This window comes from Oncorhynchus keta, chromosome 13 (assembly GCF_023373465.1).
Source record: "Oncorhynchus keta strain PuntledgeMale-10-30-2019 chromosome 13, Oket_V2, whole genome shotgun sequence".
Taxonomy (NCBI): domain Eukaryota; kingdom Metazoa; phylum Chordata; class Actinopteri; order Salmoniformes; family Salmonidae; genus Oncorhynchus; species Oncorhynchus keta.
In genome coordinates, this window is record NC_068433.1 from 23,082,513 (window position 1) to 23,103,956 (window position 21,444).

Sequence of the window (21,444 nt, forward strand, 5' to 3'; positions counted from 1 at the left end):
ACCACTCCAGCCCTGACACAGAGGGGGGGAACAAGGGAGGGAGGTAGAGACGGAAGGAGAGAGACCAGAACACAACACAACCACTCCAGCCCTGACATCGAGGGAGGGAACAAGGGAGGGAGGTAGAGATGGAGGGAGAAAGACCAGAACACAACACAACCACTCCAGCCCTGACACAGAGGGAGGGAACAAGGGAGGGAGAGAGACGAAGGGAGGGTGAGAAGGTGAGGATAAGGAAATATGTAGAAATGGAGGGAGGGAGGAGATACAGACCGACGGAGAGAGACAGGGACTGGAGAGAGGAAAGAAAAGAGGGAGAGGCTGTTCACGCCTGCTTTAAACCACTAACACCCCAATGCCAACCAAGCCCAGTTTCCAGCTGAACCCAGGCCAACATACACACATCTCAGGTCCCCTTGCCACACACACACACACACACACACACACACACACACACACACACACACACACACACACACACACACACACACACACACACACACACACACACACACACACACCCTTTCACTGCATGTGTGTCAAAGAGATATTGTCCCTGTCCCTGATGGGGTGCTACCATCACCATCACCATCAGAGCCATGCAGAAATAACCCCTATCTGCTGGCATGAGGCTTTTTGGCCTAGGTGTTTGCTCTATTTTGGTCTGCTTTGGCCTGTTCTGAGAGTGTGGAGTGTATTCTGTATTCTGTGAGCTGGAACAGACAGGAAAGAGGATTTGCTTCCCGTGAGCCCATCGTCTGCTCTGCCTTGCATGACAACGCTGTGTGTGTCGGCCTGTGCGTATGCATGTGTGTGTGTGTGTGTGTGTGTTTGCGTAACTGTGTGCATGAGCAATTGTGTGTCACTGAAGCGCATGAAGGGAGAAGTGATGAGAACAAGCTGACATGGTAACCCAGGAGCCCTCCATACTCTCTTACACACACACACACACACACACACACACACACACACACACACACACACACACACACACACGCACGCTCACACACACTCACACTACATTACAGTAATGTACACTCACTATCTTTCTCATATGCTTACTGAAAAGCACACACAGACCCACTGACATCTTTCTCATACATACTCAGATGTTACCTCTCTACGACACACACACACACACACACGCACGCACGCACGCACGCACGCACGCACGCACGCACACACACACACACACACACACACACACACACACACACACACACACACACACACACACACACACACACACACGCACGCTCACACACACTCACACTACATTACAGTAATGTACACTCACTATCTTTCTCATATGCTTACTGAAAAGCACACACAAACCCACTGACATCTTTCTCATACATGCTCAGATGTTACCTCTCTACGACACACACACACACACACACACACACACACACACACACACACACACACACACACACACACACACACACACACACACACACACACACACACACACACACACACACAGCTTCCCTTGCTGAGATAGAAGACTGGAGGACAGGAGGAGCGAGACGAAGGGGTGACCATGTGATGGACGCTCCTCACACACAACACACACACACAGCCTGCTTGCCAAGAGGGGATCATGACAGCCAGTGTCTGTCAAGCTGTCTGCTGTAGGGCAGGGCATCCTCATAGCGTATTTTCTGGTCTGTCTGTCTCTCTAGCTGGCAGGTCAGCTAACAAACAGACAGACAGACAGGCATGTCTATATGACACGTTTCACATGACCAGGTTATATGATGATACAAAGCCACTAGCTAGGTGACTTTATATACTGAACAAAAATATAAACGCAACGTGTAAAGTGTTGGTCCCATGTTTCATGAGCTGAAATAAAGGATCCCAGATATTTTCCATACGCACAAAAAGCTTATTTCTCTCAAATGTTGTCCACAAATTTGTTTACATCTCTGTTTGTGAGCATTTCTCCTTTGCCAAGATAATCCTTTCACCAGACAGGTGTGGCATATCAAGAAGCTGATTAAACAGCATGATAATTACACAGGTGCACTTTGTGCTGGGGACAATAAAAGGCCACTCTAAAATGTGCAGTTTTATCACACAACACAATGCCACAGATGTTTTGAGGGAGCATGCAACTGGCATGCCTGCTGCAGGAACGTCCACCATAGCTTTTGCCAAATAATTGAATGTTCATTTCTCTACCAAAATCGTTTTAGAGAATTTGGCAGTGTGTCCAACCGGGCCTCACAACCGCAGAGCACATGTATTGTGTCGTGTGGGCGAAGGGTTTGTTCACAATGTTGACATCAGCAGAGTGCCCCATAGTGGTGATGGGGTTATGGTATTGGCAGGCATAAGCTACAGACAACGAACACAATTGTATTTTATAGATGGGGAATTTGAATGCACGAAAATGCTGTGACAAAATCCTGAGGCCCATTGTAAGGCCATTTTTTAAGGGTTCTGTGACCAATAGATGCATATCTGTATTCCCAGTCATATGAAATCCATAGATTAGGGCCTAATGAATTTATTTCAATTGGCTGATCTCCTCATATGACCTCTAACTCAGTGAAAACTTTGTTCTGTTTGGCCAGGATAGGCCGTCATAGTAAGTAAGAGTTTGTTCTTTAACTGACTTGCCTAGTTAAATAAAGGTTAAATAAAAATATGAGAGGCCTATCCTTCACGCTATGCTCTAGGGTCATTAAGTAATGATGGGTAGATGTGCTTACTGACTCCATTTCTCTTTCTTCTATTTCTGCCCCCCTCTATCTTCCCCTCTCCTCCTCTTCCTATTCCTCTCTCGCTCCCATCCTATCTTTCATGCCCCCCTGCTTCTCTCTCCAGCTGCTGGCTAAGAAGGTATTCACCCTGTACTCTCTGGCAGTGCAGCAGCTGTCGAAACAAGACCACTATGACTTTGGCTTGCGTGCCCTGACATCGCTGCTCCGCTATGCTGGCAAGAAGAGACGTGTCTGCCCCGACGTGGCCGATGAGGAGGTACAGTGAAATGACTCACTTCAACTGTCCGTCTGACCAGGCAGGCAGACAGACAGACAGACAGACAGACAGGCAGGCAGGCAGGCAGGCAGGCAGGCAGGCAGGCAGGCAGGCAGGCAGGCAGGCAGGCAGGCAGGCAGGCAGACAGACAGACAGACAGACAGACAGACAGACAGACAGACAGACAGACAGACAGACAGACAGACAGGCAGGCAGGCAGGCAGGCAGACAGACATCAGAGAGCAAAATAAAGATATAAATCTCCATTTGAATAAATTGTCCAACAGCACTTTTCTGTTAATCTCCTAAATAGACCTGTAATTCAATCCATCTGACCTGTGTGTGTGTGTGTGTGAGTGTGTGTGTGTGTGTGTGTGTGTGTGTGTGTGTGTGTGTGTGTGTGTGTGTGTGTGTGTGTGTGTGTGTGTGTGTGTGTGTGTGTGTGTGTGTGTGTGTGTGTGTGTGTGAGTGTGAGTGTGTGAGTGTGTGTGTGAGAGATGCAGATGAGAGTTTGACACCATAAAAGTGTGCCTAACACCTGAAGGGCTGCCTGACACGGTGATGATGTATCAAAGAGGACAAAAACTTGAAAAGGATTCATCTTTTACCTGATAGCAAAGCTTCAGTCGTTCCTCTGTACTTTTGTATACATTCACAGTTCCTCGCAGTTGTTAAGTTTCTGTTGATGTTGTAAAAGTTAATTCGGTGGTGATTGAACGAGAACCTTGTGTACAGTTGAGTCGACGTACAGTTGTATTTAAAGTCAATTCATGTTAAAGACAGAAAACTAGACCTCGCTGTGGCTCAAACAGGATGTGATGTCACCCCCTGACCTCTTACCCCTGATCAGATCCTGCTGATGTCTATGAAAGACATGAACATCGCGAAGCTGGCCTCCGTCGACCTGCCGCTGTTCAACGGAATCATCCAGGACCTTTTCCCCGCAGTGGAGACCCCTACTATCGACTACGGAAAGGTACCTATGCACACACACACACACACACACACACACACACACACACACACACACACACCTCCCCGCCATGGAAATCCCCACCGTTAGTGAAAAATAAAGTGGCTTCCCAGTTTCGTTGGAGCCTGTCAAAGCAGATGGACGTAATGCATTAACTAATGAACGAGTCTCTGAGAACTACAAGTTCTCTGCTTCAGGTAACGGACACTCACTGTGCTTTTGTCTGATGATGTGAGGGGACACACACACACATACACGTTAGCGGTCTGGTGAACCCGTGGTGGGACTGAGGAGCGGAGGAGTGGGGGAGCGAAACACTTCTGGAGAGCTGTCATTCCATCCACCCATCCTTCCATCTCTCTACTCCCCCTCTCTCTCCCCCTCACTCTCTCTCGCTCTCTTCCTCTCTCTCTCCTCCTCACTCTCTCCCCCCCTCTCTCTCTCCCCCTTACTCTCTCTCGCTCTCTTTCTCTCTCTCCACACGCGACTGCCGTCTCTAAAATGTGCCATCTGCTTTTCACACTACCGAGACGTGAGTGAGCCAAGTTGACAAATGCCGCATCACATCTCCATAAATAATTCAGTGTGTTGAGCTGCTCCACTCTGCATGTTGTGTGTGTGTGGAGAGAGAGAGAGAGAGCGAGGCTGATATTTATTCATCTAGCTGTTTATTTGGCCTGCTAATAAACAGTCTCTCCCAGTCCCACTGGTACAGTTACATGAATGGGGAGGGGTTGTGAGGTTGGGGTAGAGATAAATACTCTGAAGTGTTTACATTGTTGCGTTGTAAATACACTGAATGCTTGTGTTGGTCAGCATTGTTCAGATGTATAATTCAGACCCTCTGACTGCTCTGTACCAGATGCCCCAGGGCAGACCTCAGCTAGTAGCCCTGAATACTGTTTCACTAACTCTGTCTATCCGTCCCGCTGTCTGTATCTGCTTCTCTCTCTCTCTCCATCCATCCCTTCCTCTCCCCGAAGCTGCGAGAGACGATCGAGGCGGAGCTGCGGCAGGCCTGTCTGCAGGTGACCCCCTTCACCCTGACCAAGGTCATCCAGCTGTACGAGACCAAGAACTCCAGACACTCCACCATGATCGTGGGCAAGACGGGCAGCGGCAAGACGGTCACCTGGAGGACCCTGCAGAGCACCCTGACGACCATGCACCGCAAGGGAGAGCCCGGGTTCAACCTGGTCCGGGTACGTCTTGTCTGTCTGTCTGGTCTCTCTCTCTGGTCCGTCCGTCTGTCTGGTCCCTCTCTCTGGTCTGTCTGTCTGTCTGTCTGGTCCCTCTCTCTGGTCCATCTGTCTGTCTGGTCCCTCTCTCTGGTCCGTCTGTCTGTCTGTCTGGTTCTTCTCTCTGGTCCGTCTGTCTTTCTGGTCCCTCTCTCTGGTTCATCTGTCTGTCTGGTCCCTCTCTCTGGTCCGTCTGTCTGTCTGGTCCATCTGTCTGTCTGGTCCCTCTCTCTGGACCGAATGTCTGTCTGGTCTCCCTCTCTGGTTCGTCTGTCTGTCTGGTCCCTCTCTCTGGTCCGTCTGTCTGTCTGGTCTCCCTCTCTGGTTCGTCTGTCTGTCTGTCTGCTTCCTCTCTCTGGTCCGTCTGTCTGTTTGTCTGGTTCCTCTCTCTGGTCCGCCTGTCTGTCTGTCTGGTTCGTCTCTCTGGTCCGTCTGTCTGTCTCTCTGGTTCGTCTGTCTGTCTGGTCCCCCTCTAGTCCGTCTGTCTGGTTCCTCTCTCTGGTCCGTCAGTCTGTCTGTCTGTCTGTCTGGTTCCTCTCTCTGGTCCGTCTTGTCTGTTTGTCTGGTTCCTCTCTCTCGTCCGTCTGTCTGTCTGTCTGTCTGGTCTCTCTCTCTGGTCCGTCTGTCTGTCTGGTCCCTCTCTCTGGTCCGTCTGTCTGTCTGGTCCCTCTCTCTGGTCAGTCTGTCTGGTTCCTCTCTCTGGTCAGTCTGTCTGGTTCCTCTCTCTGGTCAGTCTGTCTGGTTCCTTCTCTGGTCTGTCTGTCTGGTTTCCTCTCTCTGGTCTGTCTGTCTGGTTTCCTCTCTCTGGTCAGTCTGTCTGGTTCCTCTTTCTGGTCAGTCTGTCTGGTTCCTCTCTCTGGTCTGTCTGGTTTCCTCTCTCTGGTCAGTCTGTCTGGTTCCTCTCTCTGGTCTGTCTGTCTGGTTCCTCTCTCTGGTCAGCCTGTCTGGTTCCTCTCTCTGGTCTGTCTGTCTGGTTTCCTCTCTCTGGTCTGTCTGGTTCCTCTCTCTGGTCAGTCTGGTTCCTCTCTCTGGTCTGTCTGTCTGGTTCTTTCTCTCTGGTCTGTCGGGTTTCCTCTCTCTGGTCAGTCTGTCTGGTCTCTCTCTCTGGTCCGTCCGTCTGTCTGGTCCCTCTCTCTGGTCTGTCTGTCTGTCTGGTCCCTCTCTCTGGTCTGTCTTTCTGTCTGGTCCCTCCCTCTGGTCTGTTTGTCTGGTCCCTCCCTCTGGGCCGTCTGTGTCTGTCTGGTCCCTCCCGCTGGTCCGTCTGTCTGTCTGGTCCCTCCCGCTGGTCGGTCCGTCTGTCTGTCTGGTCCCTCCCTCTGGTCCGTCTGTCTGGTCCCTCTCTCTGGTCCCTCCCTCTGGTCCGTCTGTCCGTCTGGTCCCTCTCTCTGGTCCGTCTGTCTGTCTGGTTCCTCTCTCTGGTCCGTCTGTCTGTCTGAACCCTCTCTCTGGTCCGTCTGTCTGTCTGGTCCCTCTCTCTGGTCCGTCTGTCTGTCTGGTCCGCCTGTCTGTCTGTCTGGTCCCTCCCTCTGCTCCGTCTGGTCCCTCTCTCTGGTCCGTCTGTCTGTCTGGTTCCTCTCTCTGGTCCGTCTGTCTGTCTGAACCCTCTCTCTGGTCCGTCTGTCTGTCTGGTCCCTCTCTCTGGTCCGTCTGTCTGTCTGGTCCCTCCCTCTGCTCCGTCTGGTCCCTCTCTCTGGTCCGTCTGTCTGTCTGGTTCCTCTCTCTGGTCCGTCTGTCTGTCTGAACCCTCTCTCTGGTCCGTCTGTCTGTCTGGTCCCTCTCTCTGGTCCGTCTGTCTGTCTGGTCCGCCTGTCTGTCTGTCTGGTCCCTCTCTCTGGTCCCTCTGTCTGTCTGGTCCCTCTCTCTGGTCCGTCTGTCTGTCTGGTCCCTCTCTCTGGACAGTCTGTCTGTCTGGTCTCCCTCTCTGTTTCGTCTGTCTGTCTGGTCCCTCTCTCTGGTCCGTCTGTCTGTCTGGTTCCTCTCTCTGGTCCGTCTGTCTGTTTGTCTGGTTCTTCTCTCTGGTCTGTCTGTCCGTCTGGTCCCTTTCTCTGGTCTGTCTTTCTGTCTGGTCCCTCCCTCTGGTCTGTCTGTCTGGTCCCTCCCTCTGGTCTGTCTGGTCCCTCCCTCTGCTCCGTCTGGTCCCTCTCTCTGGTCCGTCTGTCTGTCTGGTTCCTCTCTCTGGTCCGTCTGTCTGTCTGAACCTCTCTCTGGTCCGTCTGTCTGTCTGGTCCCTCTCTCTGGTCCGTCTGTCTGTCTGGTCCGCCTGTCTGTCTGTCTGGTCCCTCTCTCTGGTCCCTCTGTCTGTCTGGTCCCTCTCTCTGGTCCGTCTGTCTGTCTGGTCCCTCTCTCTGGACAGTCTGTCTGTCTGGTCTCCCTCTCTGTTTCGTCTGTCTGTCTGGTCCCTCTCTCTGGTCCGTCTGTCTGTCTGGTTCCTCTCTCTGGTCCGTCTGTCTGTTTGTCTGGTTCTTCTCTCTGGTCTGTCTGTCCGTCTGGTCCCTTTCTCTGGTCTGTCTTTCTGTCTGGTCCCTCCCTCTGGTCTGTCTGTCTGGTCCCTCCCTCTGGTCTGTCTGGTCCCTCCCTCTGGGCCGACTGTGTCTGTCTGGTCCCTCCCGCTGGTCCGTCTGTCTGTCTGGTCCCTCCCGCTGGTCGGTCCGTCTGTCTGTCTGGTCCCTCCCTCTGGTCCGTCTGTCTGTCTGGTCCCTCCCTCTGGTCCGTCTGTCTGTCTGGTCCCTCCCTCTGGTCCGTCTGTCCGTCTGGTGCCTCTCTCTGGTCCGTCTGTCTGTCTGGTTCCTCTCTCTGGTCTGTCTGTCTGGTCTCTCTCTCTGGTCCGTCTGTCTGTCTGGTCCGCCTGTCTGTCTGGTCCCTCTCTCTGATCCATCTGTCTGTCTGGTCCCTCTCTCTGGTCCGTCTGTCTGGTTCTTCTCTCTGGTCCGTCTGTCTTTCTGGTCCCTCTCTCTGGTCCATCTGTCTGTCTGGTCCCTCTCTCTGGTCCATCTGTCTGTCTGGTCCGTCTGTCTGTCTGGTCCCTCTCTCTGGACCGACTGTCTGTCTGGTCTCCCTCTCTGGTTCGTCTGTCTGTCTGGTCCCTCTCTCTCGTCCGTCTGTCTGTCTGTCTGTCTGGTTCCTCTCTCTGGTCCGTCTGTCTGTTTGTCTGGTTCCTCTCTCTGGTCCGCCTGTCTGTCTGTCTGGTTCCTCTCTCTGGTCAGTCTGTCTGGTTTCCTCTCTCTGGTCAGTCTGTCTGGTTTCCTCTCTCTGGTCAGTCTGTCTGGTTCCTCTCTCTGGTCAGTCTGTCTGGTTCCTCTCTCTGGTCAGTCTGTCTGGTTCCTCTCTCTGGTCAGTCTGTCTGGTTTCCTCTCTCTGGTCAGTCTGTCTGGTTCCTCTCTCTGGTCAGTCTGTCTGGTTCCTCTCTCTGGTCAGTCTGTCTGGTCCTCTGTTGTCTCTCTGACCTTGGCCCTAAAATACAGTGCAATAGGGTCCATTTCTCTATCTACCTGTTTGTATTTGCCTCTATGTATCCACTGCAATGGGCCCAATGTTCTGCCTGTCTGTCTGTTTCTGTACTTCTCTGGTCCTACATCAAGAGCCCCGTAACTATGTATATTAGACCCACCTTTCTCTGTCTGTACGGAGGTTTCTCCCACTCCGTCAAGCCATTCCACATCTCCTGTTCCCATCTCACATCAAGCATCTCTCCCGGAGGAGCCCTTCCAACAAATGATCCATTATAGAAGCCGTAATCACACCCTCAGTGTTACTGCTGTAGAATATCTCACACCAATCAGCATGCTCCGTTAACATCATATACATTTCCTCCCCGCCTCCCTCCATCCGCACGTCTCATTGGTCAATTGGCCCATCCTGCACTAGGCACTAAGCCCCTCGCTCTCTCCACTCAGCCTGGCTTCCCATGGGTCCCCTGGGCTCCCAGACGGCCCTATCCTGTCTAATTGAGTGGATCTCATGATCTTCAGAGGGTAATCATTTTAAGGGAGTTCTGAGAGCGAGAGGGAGTTAGGAGAGGCAGATGGGTGGGTAGATGGGCTGAGGGGAGAGATGGATTAAGTCACCAAACCGAGAGGAGAGAAAGAGGAGAGGAAGGAAATTCTCCTCCTCCTCATCTTCTCACGGGAAGTTGAGCGTACTTTGCTCGTCTGCTTTCCTGCTCTCTCTCTCCAACTATTTTGCTTGATCTCTTTCCCTCTCTCTCTCTCTGGTCTTTCTCTCTCTCCCTCTCTCTGTGTCCCTGTCTGTCTCATTAGAATGGCAGTAATACGCGTTTATCCGGCACCATTACAACGCTCTGATGTGTCCTGAGCTCAGAGACAATCCAGCCACAAAAATAGATACTTCACTGCAGAAGAGTACCCCAACCGCTCCCCCACTCCCCCACAGAGAGAGACACACACACACACACACACTGTTGTTGACTAACGGTTGGCTGGGAAACACACACAGGGGGGCGGCTCGACACTCGACGCAAGAAGAGGCAGAGAGTTAGTTCACAGCTGGCGTTAATTGCCGCGGCTTACCGTTGGCTTTCTAGTCCCAGATATGTTTTGTAGCGGTGCGTTTAAGTGAGCGAGCAGTAGCTGCTGTTTGATGTTGCCCCAGTTGGCGTGGTGCTACAGATCACGGGGCTGGTGTTTCTCTCTGAAGCGCTCTGCCTCTTTGTTGCAGGGTTGTTTTTCTCTGCCGCGCTCTCTCAGTGGCTCTCCCCTTCCTCCCTCCTTCCTCGCCCTCCCACCCTCCTTCCCTCCTCACGTGGCTCCTCCAGATGTGGTTAAAAATAGGCAAACAGAGGGAGGGATGGAGAGAGGGAGGAGGGGAGGAGAGAGGGAAGAGGGGAGGAGAGAGGGAGGAGGGGAGGAGAGAGGGAGGAGGGGAGGAGAGAGGGAAGAGGGGAGGAGAGAGGGAGGAGGGGAGGAGAGAGGGAGGAGGGAGGAGAGAGGGAGGAGGGGAGGAGAGAGGGAGGAGAGAGGGAAGAGGGGAGGAGAGAGGGAGGAGGGGAGGAGAGAGGGAGGAGGGGAGGAGAGAGGGAAGAGGGGAGGAGAGAGGGAGGAGGGAGGAGAGAGGGAGGAGGGGAGGAGAGAGGGAGGAGGGAGGAGAGATGGGTTGTGTTTCCAAGTTCCCTATTTTTTAATGATGTTCCTGGAGTCTTGTTTAAAATGTTTTTCTTTTTTTAAATTTTCTTTTGTGCTCTCATGTGTGTGTGCGTGTCTCAGGAAATGTGCTTCAGTTTTACTGTTGATCTGATATTTTTACTTGAGTCACCTCCAACACGCCTTCCTCACTTTCACTGCCCCCTTTTCTCCTTCTCCTCATTTCACCTGTCACTCCATTTACACGTCCATGTGAGTCATTTAGCAGGCGCTCCTACCCAGAGCTCCTTACGGGACCAATCAGGGTTCAGTGCCTTGCTGAAGGGCAAATAGACAGGTTTTTCACCTCGTCGGCTCCGGGATTCGAACCAGCGGCCTTTCGGTTACTCGCCCAACTTTCTTAACCCTCCCATTTATTGTCTTCCTTTTTTAAGCCATACATCACAACCGTCTATTCGTATCGTTGTATTTGTGTAATCCATCATTCATAACACGTTCATTCCTATTCCCGGTGTGTCTGTCTCAGTGGTGGGCTGTTCTCTGTGTCTCGCTGTGTGGAACTTCCTGTGGTTGCTGTAATTCTCTTTGGTTTTAGGATTCTTGCTCTCTATGTAACTCAACCCCACGTCTCTCTCTCGCTCTCTTTGTTCCGCTTTCTCTTCTCTCCCCGAGTCTGCCTTTCTTCGTTCGTTCTTTTTTGCATTTCTGACTCAACACCTTGCTCTTTGCATATCTATATCGGGTCTCGATCTGTCTCTCACCATGCATCACTCACATGCTCTGTCTACCCTACCTCCACTCACCTTCTCTGTCTACCCTCCCATCACTCACCTGCTCTGTCTACCCTACCATCACTCACATGCTCTGTCTACCCTACCTCCACTCACCTGCTCTGTCTACCATACCATCACTCACCTTCTCTGCCTACCCTACCATCACTCACATGCTCTGTCTACCCTACCTCTACTCACCTGCTCTGTCTACCCTACCATCACTCACCTGCTCTGCCTACCCTACCTCCACTCACCTTCTCTGTCTACCCTACCATCACTCACCTTCTCTGTCTACCCTACCATCACTCACATGCTCTGTCTACCCTACCTCTACTCACCTGCTCTGTCTACCCTACCATCACTCACCTGCTCTGTCTACCATACCATCACTCACCTTCTCTGCCTACCCTACCTCCACTCACCTTCTCTGCCTACCCTACCTCCACTCACCTTCTCTGTCTACCCTACCATCACTCACCTTCTCTGTCTACCCTACCATCACTCACATGCTCTGTCTACCCTACCTCTACTCACCTGCTCTGTCTACCCTACCATCACTCACCTGCTCTGTCTACCCTACCTCCACTCACCTGCTCTGTCTACCCTCTACCCTACCATCACTCACATGCTCTGTCTACCCTACCTCCACTCACCTGCTCTGTCTACCCTACCATCACTCACATGTTCTGTCTACCCTACCTCCACTCACCTTCTCTGTCTACCCTCCCATCACTCACCTGCTCTGTCTACCCTACCATCACTCACATGCTCTGTCTACCCTACCTCCACTCACCTGCTCTGTCTACCCTACCTCCACTCACCTGCTCTGTCTACCCTACCATCACTCACCTGCTCTGTCTACCCTACCATCACTCACCTGCTCTGTCTACCCTACCTCCACTCACCTGCTCTGTCTACCCTACTATCACTCACCTGCTCTGTCTACCCTACCTCCACTCACCTGCTATGTCTACCCTACCATCACTCACATGCTCTGTCTCCCCTACCTCCACTCACCTGCTCTGTCTACCCTACCATCACTCACATGCTCTGTCTACACTACCTCCACTGACCTTCCCTGTCTACCCTACCTCCACTCACCTGCTCTGTCTACCCTACCTCCACTCACCTGCCCTATCTACCCTACCTCCACTCACCTGCTCTGTCTACCCTACCTCCACTCACCTGCTCTGTCTACCCTACCTCCACTCACCTGCTCTGTCTACCCTACCTCCACTCACCGTGCTCTGTCTACCCTACCATCACTCACCTGCTCTGTCTACCCTACCTCCACTCACCTGCTCTGTCTACCCTACCTCCACTCACCGTGCTCTGTCTACCCTACCATCACTCACCTGCTCTGTCTACCCTACCATCACTCACCTTCTCTGTCTACCCTACCTCCACTCACCGTGCTCTGTCTACCCTACCATCACTCACCTGCTCTGTCTACCCTACCTCCACTCACCTGCTCTGTCTACCCTACCTCCACTCACCTGCTCTGTCTACCCTACCTCCACTCACCGTGCTCTGTCTTACCTACCTCCACTCACCTGCTCTGTCTACCCTACCTCCACTCACCTGCTCTGTCTACCCTACCTCCACTCACCGTGCTCTGTCTACCCTACCATCACTCACCTTCTCTGTCTACCCTACCATCACTCACATGCTCTGCTCTCTCTTTCCCCCTCTCTTTCCCTCTCTTTCTCTACCCTACCTCTACTCACCTGCTCTGTCTACCCTACCATCACTCACCTGCTCTGTCTACCCTACCTCCACTCACCTGCTCTGTCTACCCTCTACCCTACCATCACTCACATGCTCTGTCTACCCTACCTCCACTCACCTGCTCTGTCTACCCTACCATCACTCACATGTTCTGTCTACCCTACCTCCACTCACCTTCTCTGTCTACCCTCCCATCACTCACCTGCTCTGTCTACCCTACCATCACTCACATGCTCTGTCTACCCCCTACCTCCACTCACCTGCTCTGTCTACCCTACCTCCACTCACCTGCTCTGTCTACCCTACCATCACTCACCTGCTCTGTCTACCCTACCATCACTCACCTGCTCTGTCTACCCTACCTCCACTCACCTGCTCTGTCTGCCCTACTATCACTCACCTGCTCTGTCTACCCTACCTCCACTCACCTGCTATGTCTGCCCTACCATCACTCACATGCTCTGTCTCCCTACCTCCACTCACCTGCTCTGTCTACCCTACCATCACTCACATGCTCTGTCTACACTACCTCCACTGACCTTCCCTGTCTACCCTACCTCCACTCACCTGCTCTGTCTACCCTACCTCCACTCACCTGCTGTCTATCTACCCTACCTCCACTCACCTGCTCTGTCTACCCTACCTCCACTCACCTGCTCTGTCTACCCTACCTCCACTCACCTGCTCTGTCTACCCTACCTCCACTCACCGTGCTCTGTCTCTCTGTCTACCCTACCATCACTCACCTGCTCTGTCTACCCTACCTCCACTCACCTGCTCTGTCTACCCTACCTCCACTCACCGTGCTCTGTCTACCCCCTACCATCACTCACCTGCTCTGTCTACCCTACCTCCACTCACCTGCTCTGTCTACCCTACCATCACTCACCTGCTCTGTCTACCCTACCATCACTCACCTGCTCTGTCTACCCTACCCTACCTCCACTCACCTGCTCTGTCTACCCTACCTCCACTCACCTGCTCTGTCTACCCTACCATCACTCACCTTCTCTGTCTACCCTACCTCCACTCACCGTGCTCTGTCTACCCTACCATCACTCACCTGCTCTGTCTACCCTACCTCCACTCACCTGCTCTGTCTACCCTACCTCCACTCACCTGCTCTGTCTACCCTACCTCCACTCACCGTGCTCTGTCTTACCTACCTCCACTCACCTGCTCTGTCTACCCTACCTCCACTCACCTGCTCTGTCTACCCTACCTCCACTCACCGTGCTCTGTCTACCCTACCATCACTCACCTTCTCTGTCTACCCTACCATCACTCACATGCTCTGTCTACCCTACCTCTACTCACCTGCTCTGTCTACCCTACCATCACTCACCTGCTCTGTCTACCCTACCTCCACTCACCTGCTCTGTCTACCCTCTACCCTACCATCACTCACATGCTCTGTCTACCCTACCTCCACTCACCTGCTCTGTCTACCCTACCATCACTCACATGTTCTGTCTACCCTACCTCCACTCACCTTCTCTGTCTACCCTCCCATCACTCACCTGCTCTGTCTACCCTACCATCACTCACATGCTCTGTCTACCCTACCTCCACTCACCTGCTCTGTCTACCCTACCTCCACTCACCTGCTCTGTCTACCCTACCATCACTCACCTGCTCTGTCTACCCTACCATCACTCACCTGCTCTGTCTACCCTACCTCCACTCACCTGCTCTGTCTACCCTACTATCACTCACCTGCTCTGTCTACCCTACCTCCACTCACCTGCTATGTCTACCCTACCATCACTCACATGCTCTGTCTCCCCTACCTCCACTCACCTGCTCTGTCTACCCTACCATCACTCACATGCTCTGTCTACACTACCTCCACTGACCTTCCCTGTCTACCCTACCTCCACTCACCTGCTCTGTCTACCCTACCTCCACTCACCTGCCCTATCTACCCTACCTCCACTCACCTGCTCTGTCTACCCTACCTCCACTCACCTGCTCTGTCTACCCTACCTCCACTCACCTGCTCTATCTACCCTACCTCCACTCACCGTGCTCTGTCTACCCTACCATCACTCACCTGCTCTGTCTACCCTACCTCCACTCACCTGCTCTGTCTACCCTACCTCCACTCACCGTGCTCTGTCTACCCTACCATCACTCACCTGCTCTGTCTACCCTACCTCCACTCACCGTGCTCTGTCTACCCTACCATCACTCACCTGCTCTGTCTACCCTACCATCACTCACCTGCTCTGTCTACCCTACCTCCACTCACCTGCTCTGTCTACCCTACCTCCACTCACCTGCTCTGTCTACCCTACCATCACTCACCTTCTCTGTCTACCCTACCTCCACTCACCGTGCTCTGTCTACCCTACCATCACTCACCTGCTCTGTCTACCCTACCTCCACTCACCTGCTCTGTCTACCCTACCTCCACTCACCTGCTCTGTCTACCCTACCTCCACTCACCGTGCTCTGTCTTACCTACCTCCACTCACCTGCTCTGTCTACCCTACCTCCACTCACCTGCTCTGTCTACCCTACCTCCACTCACCGTGCTCTGTCTACCCTACCTCCACTCACCTTCTCTGCCTACCCTACCTCCACTCACCTTCTCTGTCTACCCTACCATCACTCACCTTCTCTGTCTACCCTACCATCACTCACATGCTCTGTCTACCCTACCTCTACTCACCTGCTCTGTCTACCCTACCATCACTCACCTGCTCTGTGTACCATACCATCACTCACCTTCTCTGCCTACCCTACCTCCACTCACCTTCTCTGCCTACCCTACCTCCACTCACCTGCTCTGTCTACCCTACCTCCACTCACCTGCTCTGTCTACCCTACCTCCACTCACCGTGCTCTGTCTACCCTACCATCACTCACCTGCTCTGTCTACCCTACCTCCACTCACCTGCTCTGTCTACCCTACCTCCACTCACCTGCTCTGTCTACCCTACCTCCACTCACCGTGCTCTGTCTACCCTACCTCCACTCACCTGCTCTGTCTACCCTACCTCCACTCACCTGCTCTGTCTACCCTACCTCCACTCACCGTGCTCTGTCTACCCTACCTCCACTCACCTTCTCTGCCTACCCTACCTCCACTCACCTTCTCTGTCTACCCTACCATCACTCACCTTCTCTGTCTACCCTACCATCACTCACATGCTCTGTCTACCCTACCTCTACTCACCTGCTCTGTCTACCCTACCACCACTCACCTGCTCTGTCTACCATACCATCACTCACCTGCTCTGCCTACCCTACCTCACTCACCTTCTCTGCCTACCCTACCTCCACTCACCTTCTCTGTCTACCCTACCATCACTCACCTTCTCTGTCTACCCTACCATCACTCACATGCTCTGTCTACCCTACCTCTACTCACCTGCTCTGTCTACCCTACCATCACTCACCTGCTCTGTCTACCCTACCTCCACTCACCTGCTCTGTCTACCCTACCATCACTCACATGCTCTGTCTACCCTACCTCCACTCACCTGCTCTGTCTACCCTACCATCACTCACATGTTCTGTCTACCCTACCTCCACTCACCTTCTCTGTCTACCCTCCCATCACTCACCTGCTCTGTCTACCCTACCATCACTCACATGCTCTGTCTACCCTACCTCCACTCACCTGCTCTGTCTACCCTACCTCCACTCACCTGCTCTGTCTACCCTACCATCACTCACCTGCTCTGTCTACCCTACCATCACTCACCTGCTCTGTCTACCCTACCTCCACTCACCTGCTCTGTCTACCCTACCATCACTCACCTGCTCTGTCTACCCTACCTCCACTCACCTGCTCTGTCTACCCTACCATCACTCACATGCTCTGTCTCCCCTACCTCCACTCACCTGCTCTGTCTACCCTACCATCACTCACATGCTCTGTCTACCCTACCTCCACTCACCTGCTCTGTCTACCCTACCTCCACTCACCTGCTCTGTCTACCCTACCTCCACTCACCTGCCCACCTGCTCTATCTACCCTACCTCCACTCACCTGCTCTGTCTACTACCTCCACTCACCTGCTCTGTCTACCCTACCTCCACTCACCTGCTCTGTCTACCCTACCTCCACTCACCTGCTCTGTCTACCCTACCTCCACTCACCGTGCTCTGTCTACCCTACCATCACTCACCTGCTCTGTCTACCCCTACCTCCACTCACCTGCTCTGTCTACCCTACCTCCACTCACCTGTGCTCTGTCTACCCTACCATCACTCACCTGCTCTGTCTACCCTACCTCCACTCACCTGCTCTGTCTACCCTACCATCACTCACCTGCTCTGTCTACCCTACCATCACTCACCTGCTCTGTCTACCCTACCTCCACTCACCTGCTCTGTCTACCCTACCTCCACTCACCTGCTCTGTCTACCCTACCATCACTCACCTGCTCTGTCTACCCTACCTCCACTCACCGTGCTCTGTCTACCCTACCATCCACTCACCCTGCTCTGTCTACCCTACCTCCACTCACCTGCTCTGTCTACCCCTACCTCCACTCACCTGCTCTGTCTACCCTACCTGCTCTGTCTACCCTCCACTCACCTGCTCTGTCTACCCTACCTCATCACTCACCTGCTCTGTCTACCCTACCTCCACTCACCTGCTCTGTCTACCCTACCTCCACTCACCTGCTCTGTCTACCCTCCCTCCACTCACCTTGCTCTGTCTACCCTACCTCCACTCACCTGCTCTGTCTACCCTACCATCCACTCACCTGCTCTGTCTACCCTACCTCCACTCACCTGCTCTGTCTACCCTACCTCCACTCACCTGCTCTGTCTACCCTACCTCCACTCACCTGCTCTGTCTACCCTACCATCACTCACCTGCTCTGTCTACCCTACCTCCACTCACCTGCTCTGTCTACCCTACCATCACTCACCTGCTCTGTCTACCCTACCTCCACTCACCTGCTCTGTCTACCCTACCTCCACTCACCTGCTCTGTCTACCCTACCTCCACTCACCTGCTCTGTCTACCCTACCTCCACTCACCTGCTCTGTCTACCCTACCTCCACTCACCTGCTCTGTCTACCCTACCTCCACTCACCTGCCTGTCTACCCTACCTCACTCACCTGCTCTGTCTACCCTACCTCCACTCACCGTGCTCTGTCTACCCTACCTCCACTCACCTGCTCTGTCTACCCTACCTCCACTCACCTGCTCTGTCTACCACTACCTCCACTCACCTGCCCTGTCTACCCTACCATCACTCACCTGCCCTGTCTACCCTACCATCACTCACCTGCTCTGTCTACCCTACCTCCACTCACCTGCTCTGTCTACCCTACCATCACTCACCTGCTCTGTCTACCCTACCATCCACTCACCTGCTCTGTCTACCCTACCATCACTCACCTGTTCTGTCTACCCTACCATCCACTCACCTGCTCTGTCTACCCTACCATCACTCACCTGCTCTGTCTACCCTACCATCACTCACCTGCTCTGTCTACCCTACCATCCACTCACCTGCTCTGTCTACCCTACCATCACTCACCTGCTCTGTCTACCCTACCTCCACTCACCTGCTCTGTCTACCCTACCTCCACTCACCTGCTCTGTCTACCCTACCTCCACTCACCGTGCTCTGTCTTACCTACCTCCACTCACCTGTTCTGTCTACCCTACCTCCACTCACCTGCTCTGTCTACCCTACCTCCACTCACCATGCTCTGTCTACCCTACCTCCACTCACCGTGCTCTGTCTACCCTACCTCCACTCACCGTGCTCTGTCTACCCTACCATCACTCACCTGCTCTGTCTACCCTACCATCACTCACCTGCTCTGTCTACCCTACCTGTCTAGGCTGCCTCATTAGTTACTGTTTTTTTCATGTTCTCTTGCGTAATTCAACAGGTGTGACAATAGCAAGGTGTCAGAGTCGTGTGTATAGGTGGCGCAGGAGAATCAAACTGAGTGTAATGGAGTTATTTAATAACGATAAACGAAACAGACTCCAAACACTAAATGTAGACAATAAACAAAGTGGGTACGAGGACCCGTCGCGCACCAATACAAACAAAAACATAACACTGAATAACAAACAATCTCTGACAAAGACATGAGGGGGAACAGAGGGTTAAATACACAACAGGTAATGAATTGGATTGAAACCAGGTGTGTAGAAAGACAAGACAAAACCAATGGAAAATGAAAAAGGGATCAATGATGGCTAGCAGACCGGTGACGTCGACCCCCAAGCACTGCCCAAACATGGAGAGGTTTCGACTTCGGCCGAAGTCGTGACACAAGGTCCCCTGGAATGTAAACTCAACAGATGACACCTATGACACCTATATAAACACACTTCACATTGTTTGGGAAATCAGACATAATATCACTATGATCCAAGGGTTCATTTTCACAAGTTGCTTTCATTTGTAAACATTTCAACTGTATTCAATAATTATTATTTTTTTCAATTCCCCATAAAATGAACACCCATCAAAATAAAGTTCTCTTTCTCTGTTTGTGGTGATGTAAGTGTCGAGGCGGTGCGTTAAATCCCAGACAAGGCTTTAGCGTTCTTATAGACTCAACAGAAAGACCATTCCGCTGAGCCCATTCCGGCCGTTACCGGGGTGTGTTTGACAGGTCATTACAAACGTCTCCGCGGTCGTAAAGTTAACGGGGCAAAAACAACAGGCGCAAGCGAGAGTATGAAAGAATCGCAGGAGTAAAATGAAAGCAGTCAATTTAAGTGACAAGTGGATTTTGCGCCCCCTCAAACACAGGAAGTAGACGGTTGAAAACGACAAATCCTCAGGTGTGCGGGGCACGTTGCTGTTCTATGCAGCCACGCGATATCAACATGTCCCCTCTCTCTCTGTCTGCCCGTGTCTTTCTCTTGTCATGTCCTAACCCCTCCTTCCTTGTCCACTTTTAGGGAAAATCTAAAATGACAACCGTTTCCCCTTAAGTTAATGCATTATATGGAGAATAGAGTGTCGTTTGAGACTTATTTATGCTCTCACTGATTGACCTCTTCACCCTTGACCTTTGCCTGTTGTCCTGTGTGTGCCCACCATGCAGGAATGCCCTCTGAACCCCAAGGCGGTGAGCCTCGGGGAGCTGTATGGTGAATACGACCTGTCCACCAACGAGTGGACCGACGGGGTGCTCTCCTCCCTCATGAGAGGGGCCTGCGCAGGTACTGGACATTCATTATACAGATAGCAGACCTGGGTTCAAGAATCATTTCAAATACTTTAGCTGTGGTTGATTGATCTTGCCTGGCGCAATGGAACCAATAGTCAAGTCCCAGGAGTGCGAGCCTCGCCCATATGGCACCCTTGGCAGGATAAAGCAAAGTATTTGAAAGGATTCGAATAGTGTTTGAACCCGATATTGGATTTCTATTAGAGTAAACCAGAGATTGTCCTCAACGTCACTGATTGTCCACCAGACTTCCACTCACATGTTGTTGTTCCAGGTCTGAATCAGGTCCTGATTAGAGGGGAAGGATGAAAGCCAACAGTGGTTGGAATTGAATAGCCCTGGCGCTGTAGGCTTAGGTTGGGGAGAATACAGAGGGACACCAACGTATGTGGGAGATTGAGAGCCCAGGGCACTTTTAACATCTAGAGCAGGGAGGGCAGCAGGCCGAATGACCCCCCCCTTTTGTACCAATTTCGCCCTTCCAAAGAAACTGTGTTACTGAGAGTTACAATAACAGAATACACAAGGTGTAATTTAAAAATGTGGTTGTGCGTCAGCAGTCACTCAACTAGCCCATGTCAGTAAGACATTTGTAGACCGGTAAGTTAGTCTAGCGTCCAGCTATCTGAACTTGTAGTAAGCATGGTCGATTTACCGACCAGTTGTAGTATAAAACATTTCAAACTGCCTCCACTCTATGGCAAAATGTGTAGAATTGCAGGACATTAGCTGTAAAACTGCTCATTTTCCTCTCCGTGTCACAGCAAAATGAGTAGAAAGTCATGAAATGAGTTCTAAAATTGCTAAGTCTTCTCTCTGGCCCATGGCAGGAAGTGTAGAATTATAGCAAACTTACTGTAAAACTGCAACATTTTCTCTGCATCCATGGCAAAATTGCAGGAAATGAGCTTTAAAACGCTTAGTTTTCCTCAGAGGGTGGGGGGTGGAGGGAATAGATATGAGTATGCAGACCCACGAGCCACTGTGGCCCTTCGTGATGAGTTCAGTTTTTTTGTAGACCCCCACCCCCATCAAAGTTTCCCATCCCTGATCGAGAGAGAGAGAGAGAGATATAGAGATGTCATGTGGCCTGAAATTGAAAGTGAGGTATGTGTGCTGTATCACTCCCTAGTCCTTGGTTCCTCTGGTAATCTAAATCTTGAGAGAGAGAGAGACCATGGCATAGAAAACAACCTGCAACAAAGAGGTAGAGAGAGAGAAATGCTTTTCTCATACTGCTGCATCCTGCCCATCAGAATCACCCCGGCAGCCCGCCACTCTGGACTCCTGCCTTCTCTCTCTCTCTCTGCTCTTTTTATCCCTCCATGTCGCCAGCCATTACAGAGAGCTGTTACCTTCTCCTCCTTCCATTCTCAGCGCCTCTCCTCCTTTCGGTCGCTCCTATCTCCTCTCCTCTCTTCTCCTACCCCCCTCATCTTCCCCTCCTTTCCTCTCCTCCGTCTCCTCTCCTCTC

The 21,444-nt window shown here is 52.3% G+C and overlaps 1 protein-coding gene across 1 annotated transcript in view; it reads left to right on the top strand.

Moving 5' to 3' along the window:
* The window catches only part of dnah2 (dynein, axonemal, heavy chain 2), a 244,930-nt gene that overhangs the window by 141,196 nt on the left and 82,290 nt on the right, over window positions 1-21,444 (top strand). The window contains 4 exon segments of the mRNA XM_052459726.1: window positions 2,836-2,988; window positions 3,839-3,964; window positions 4,945-5,163; window positions 19,845-19,962. Of these exon segments, the coding sequence (XP_052315686.1) occupies window positions 2,836-2,988; window positions 3,839-3,964; window positions 4,945-5,163; window positions 19,845-19,962 (616 nt within the window).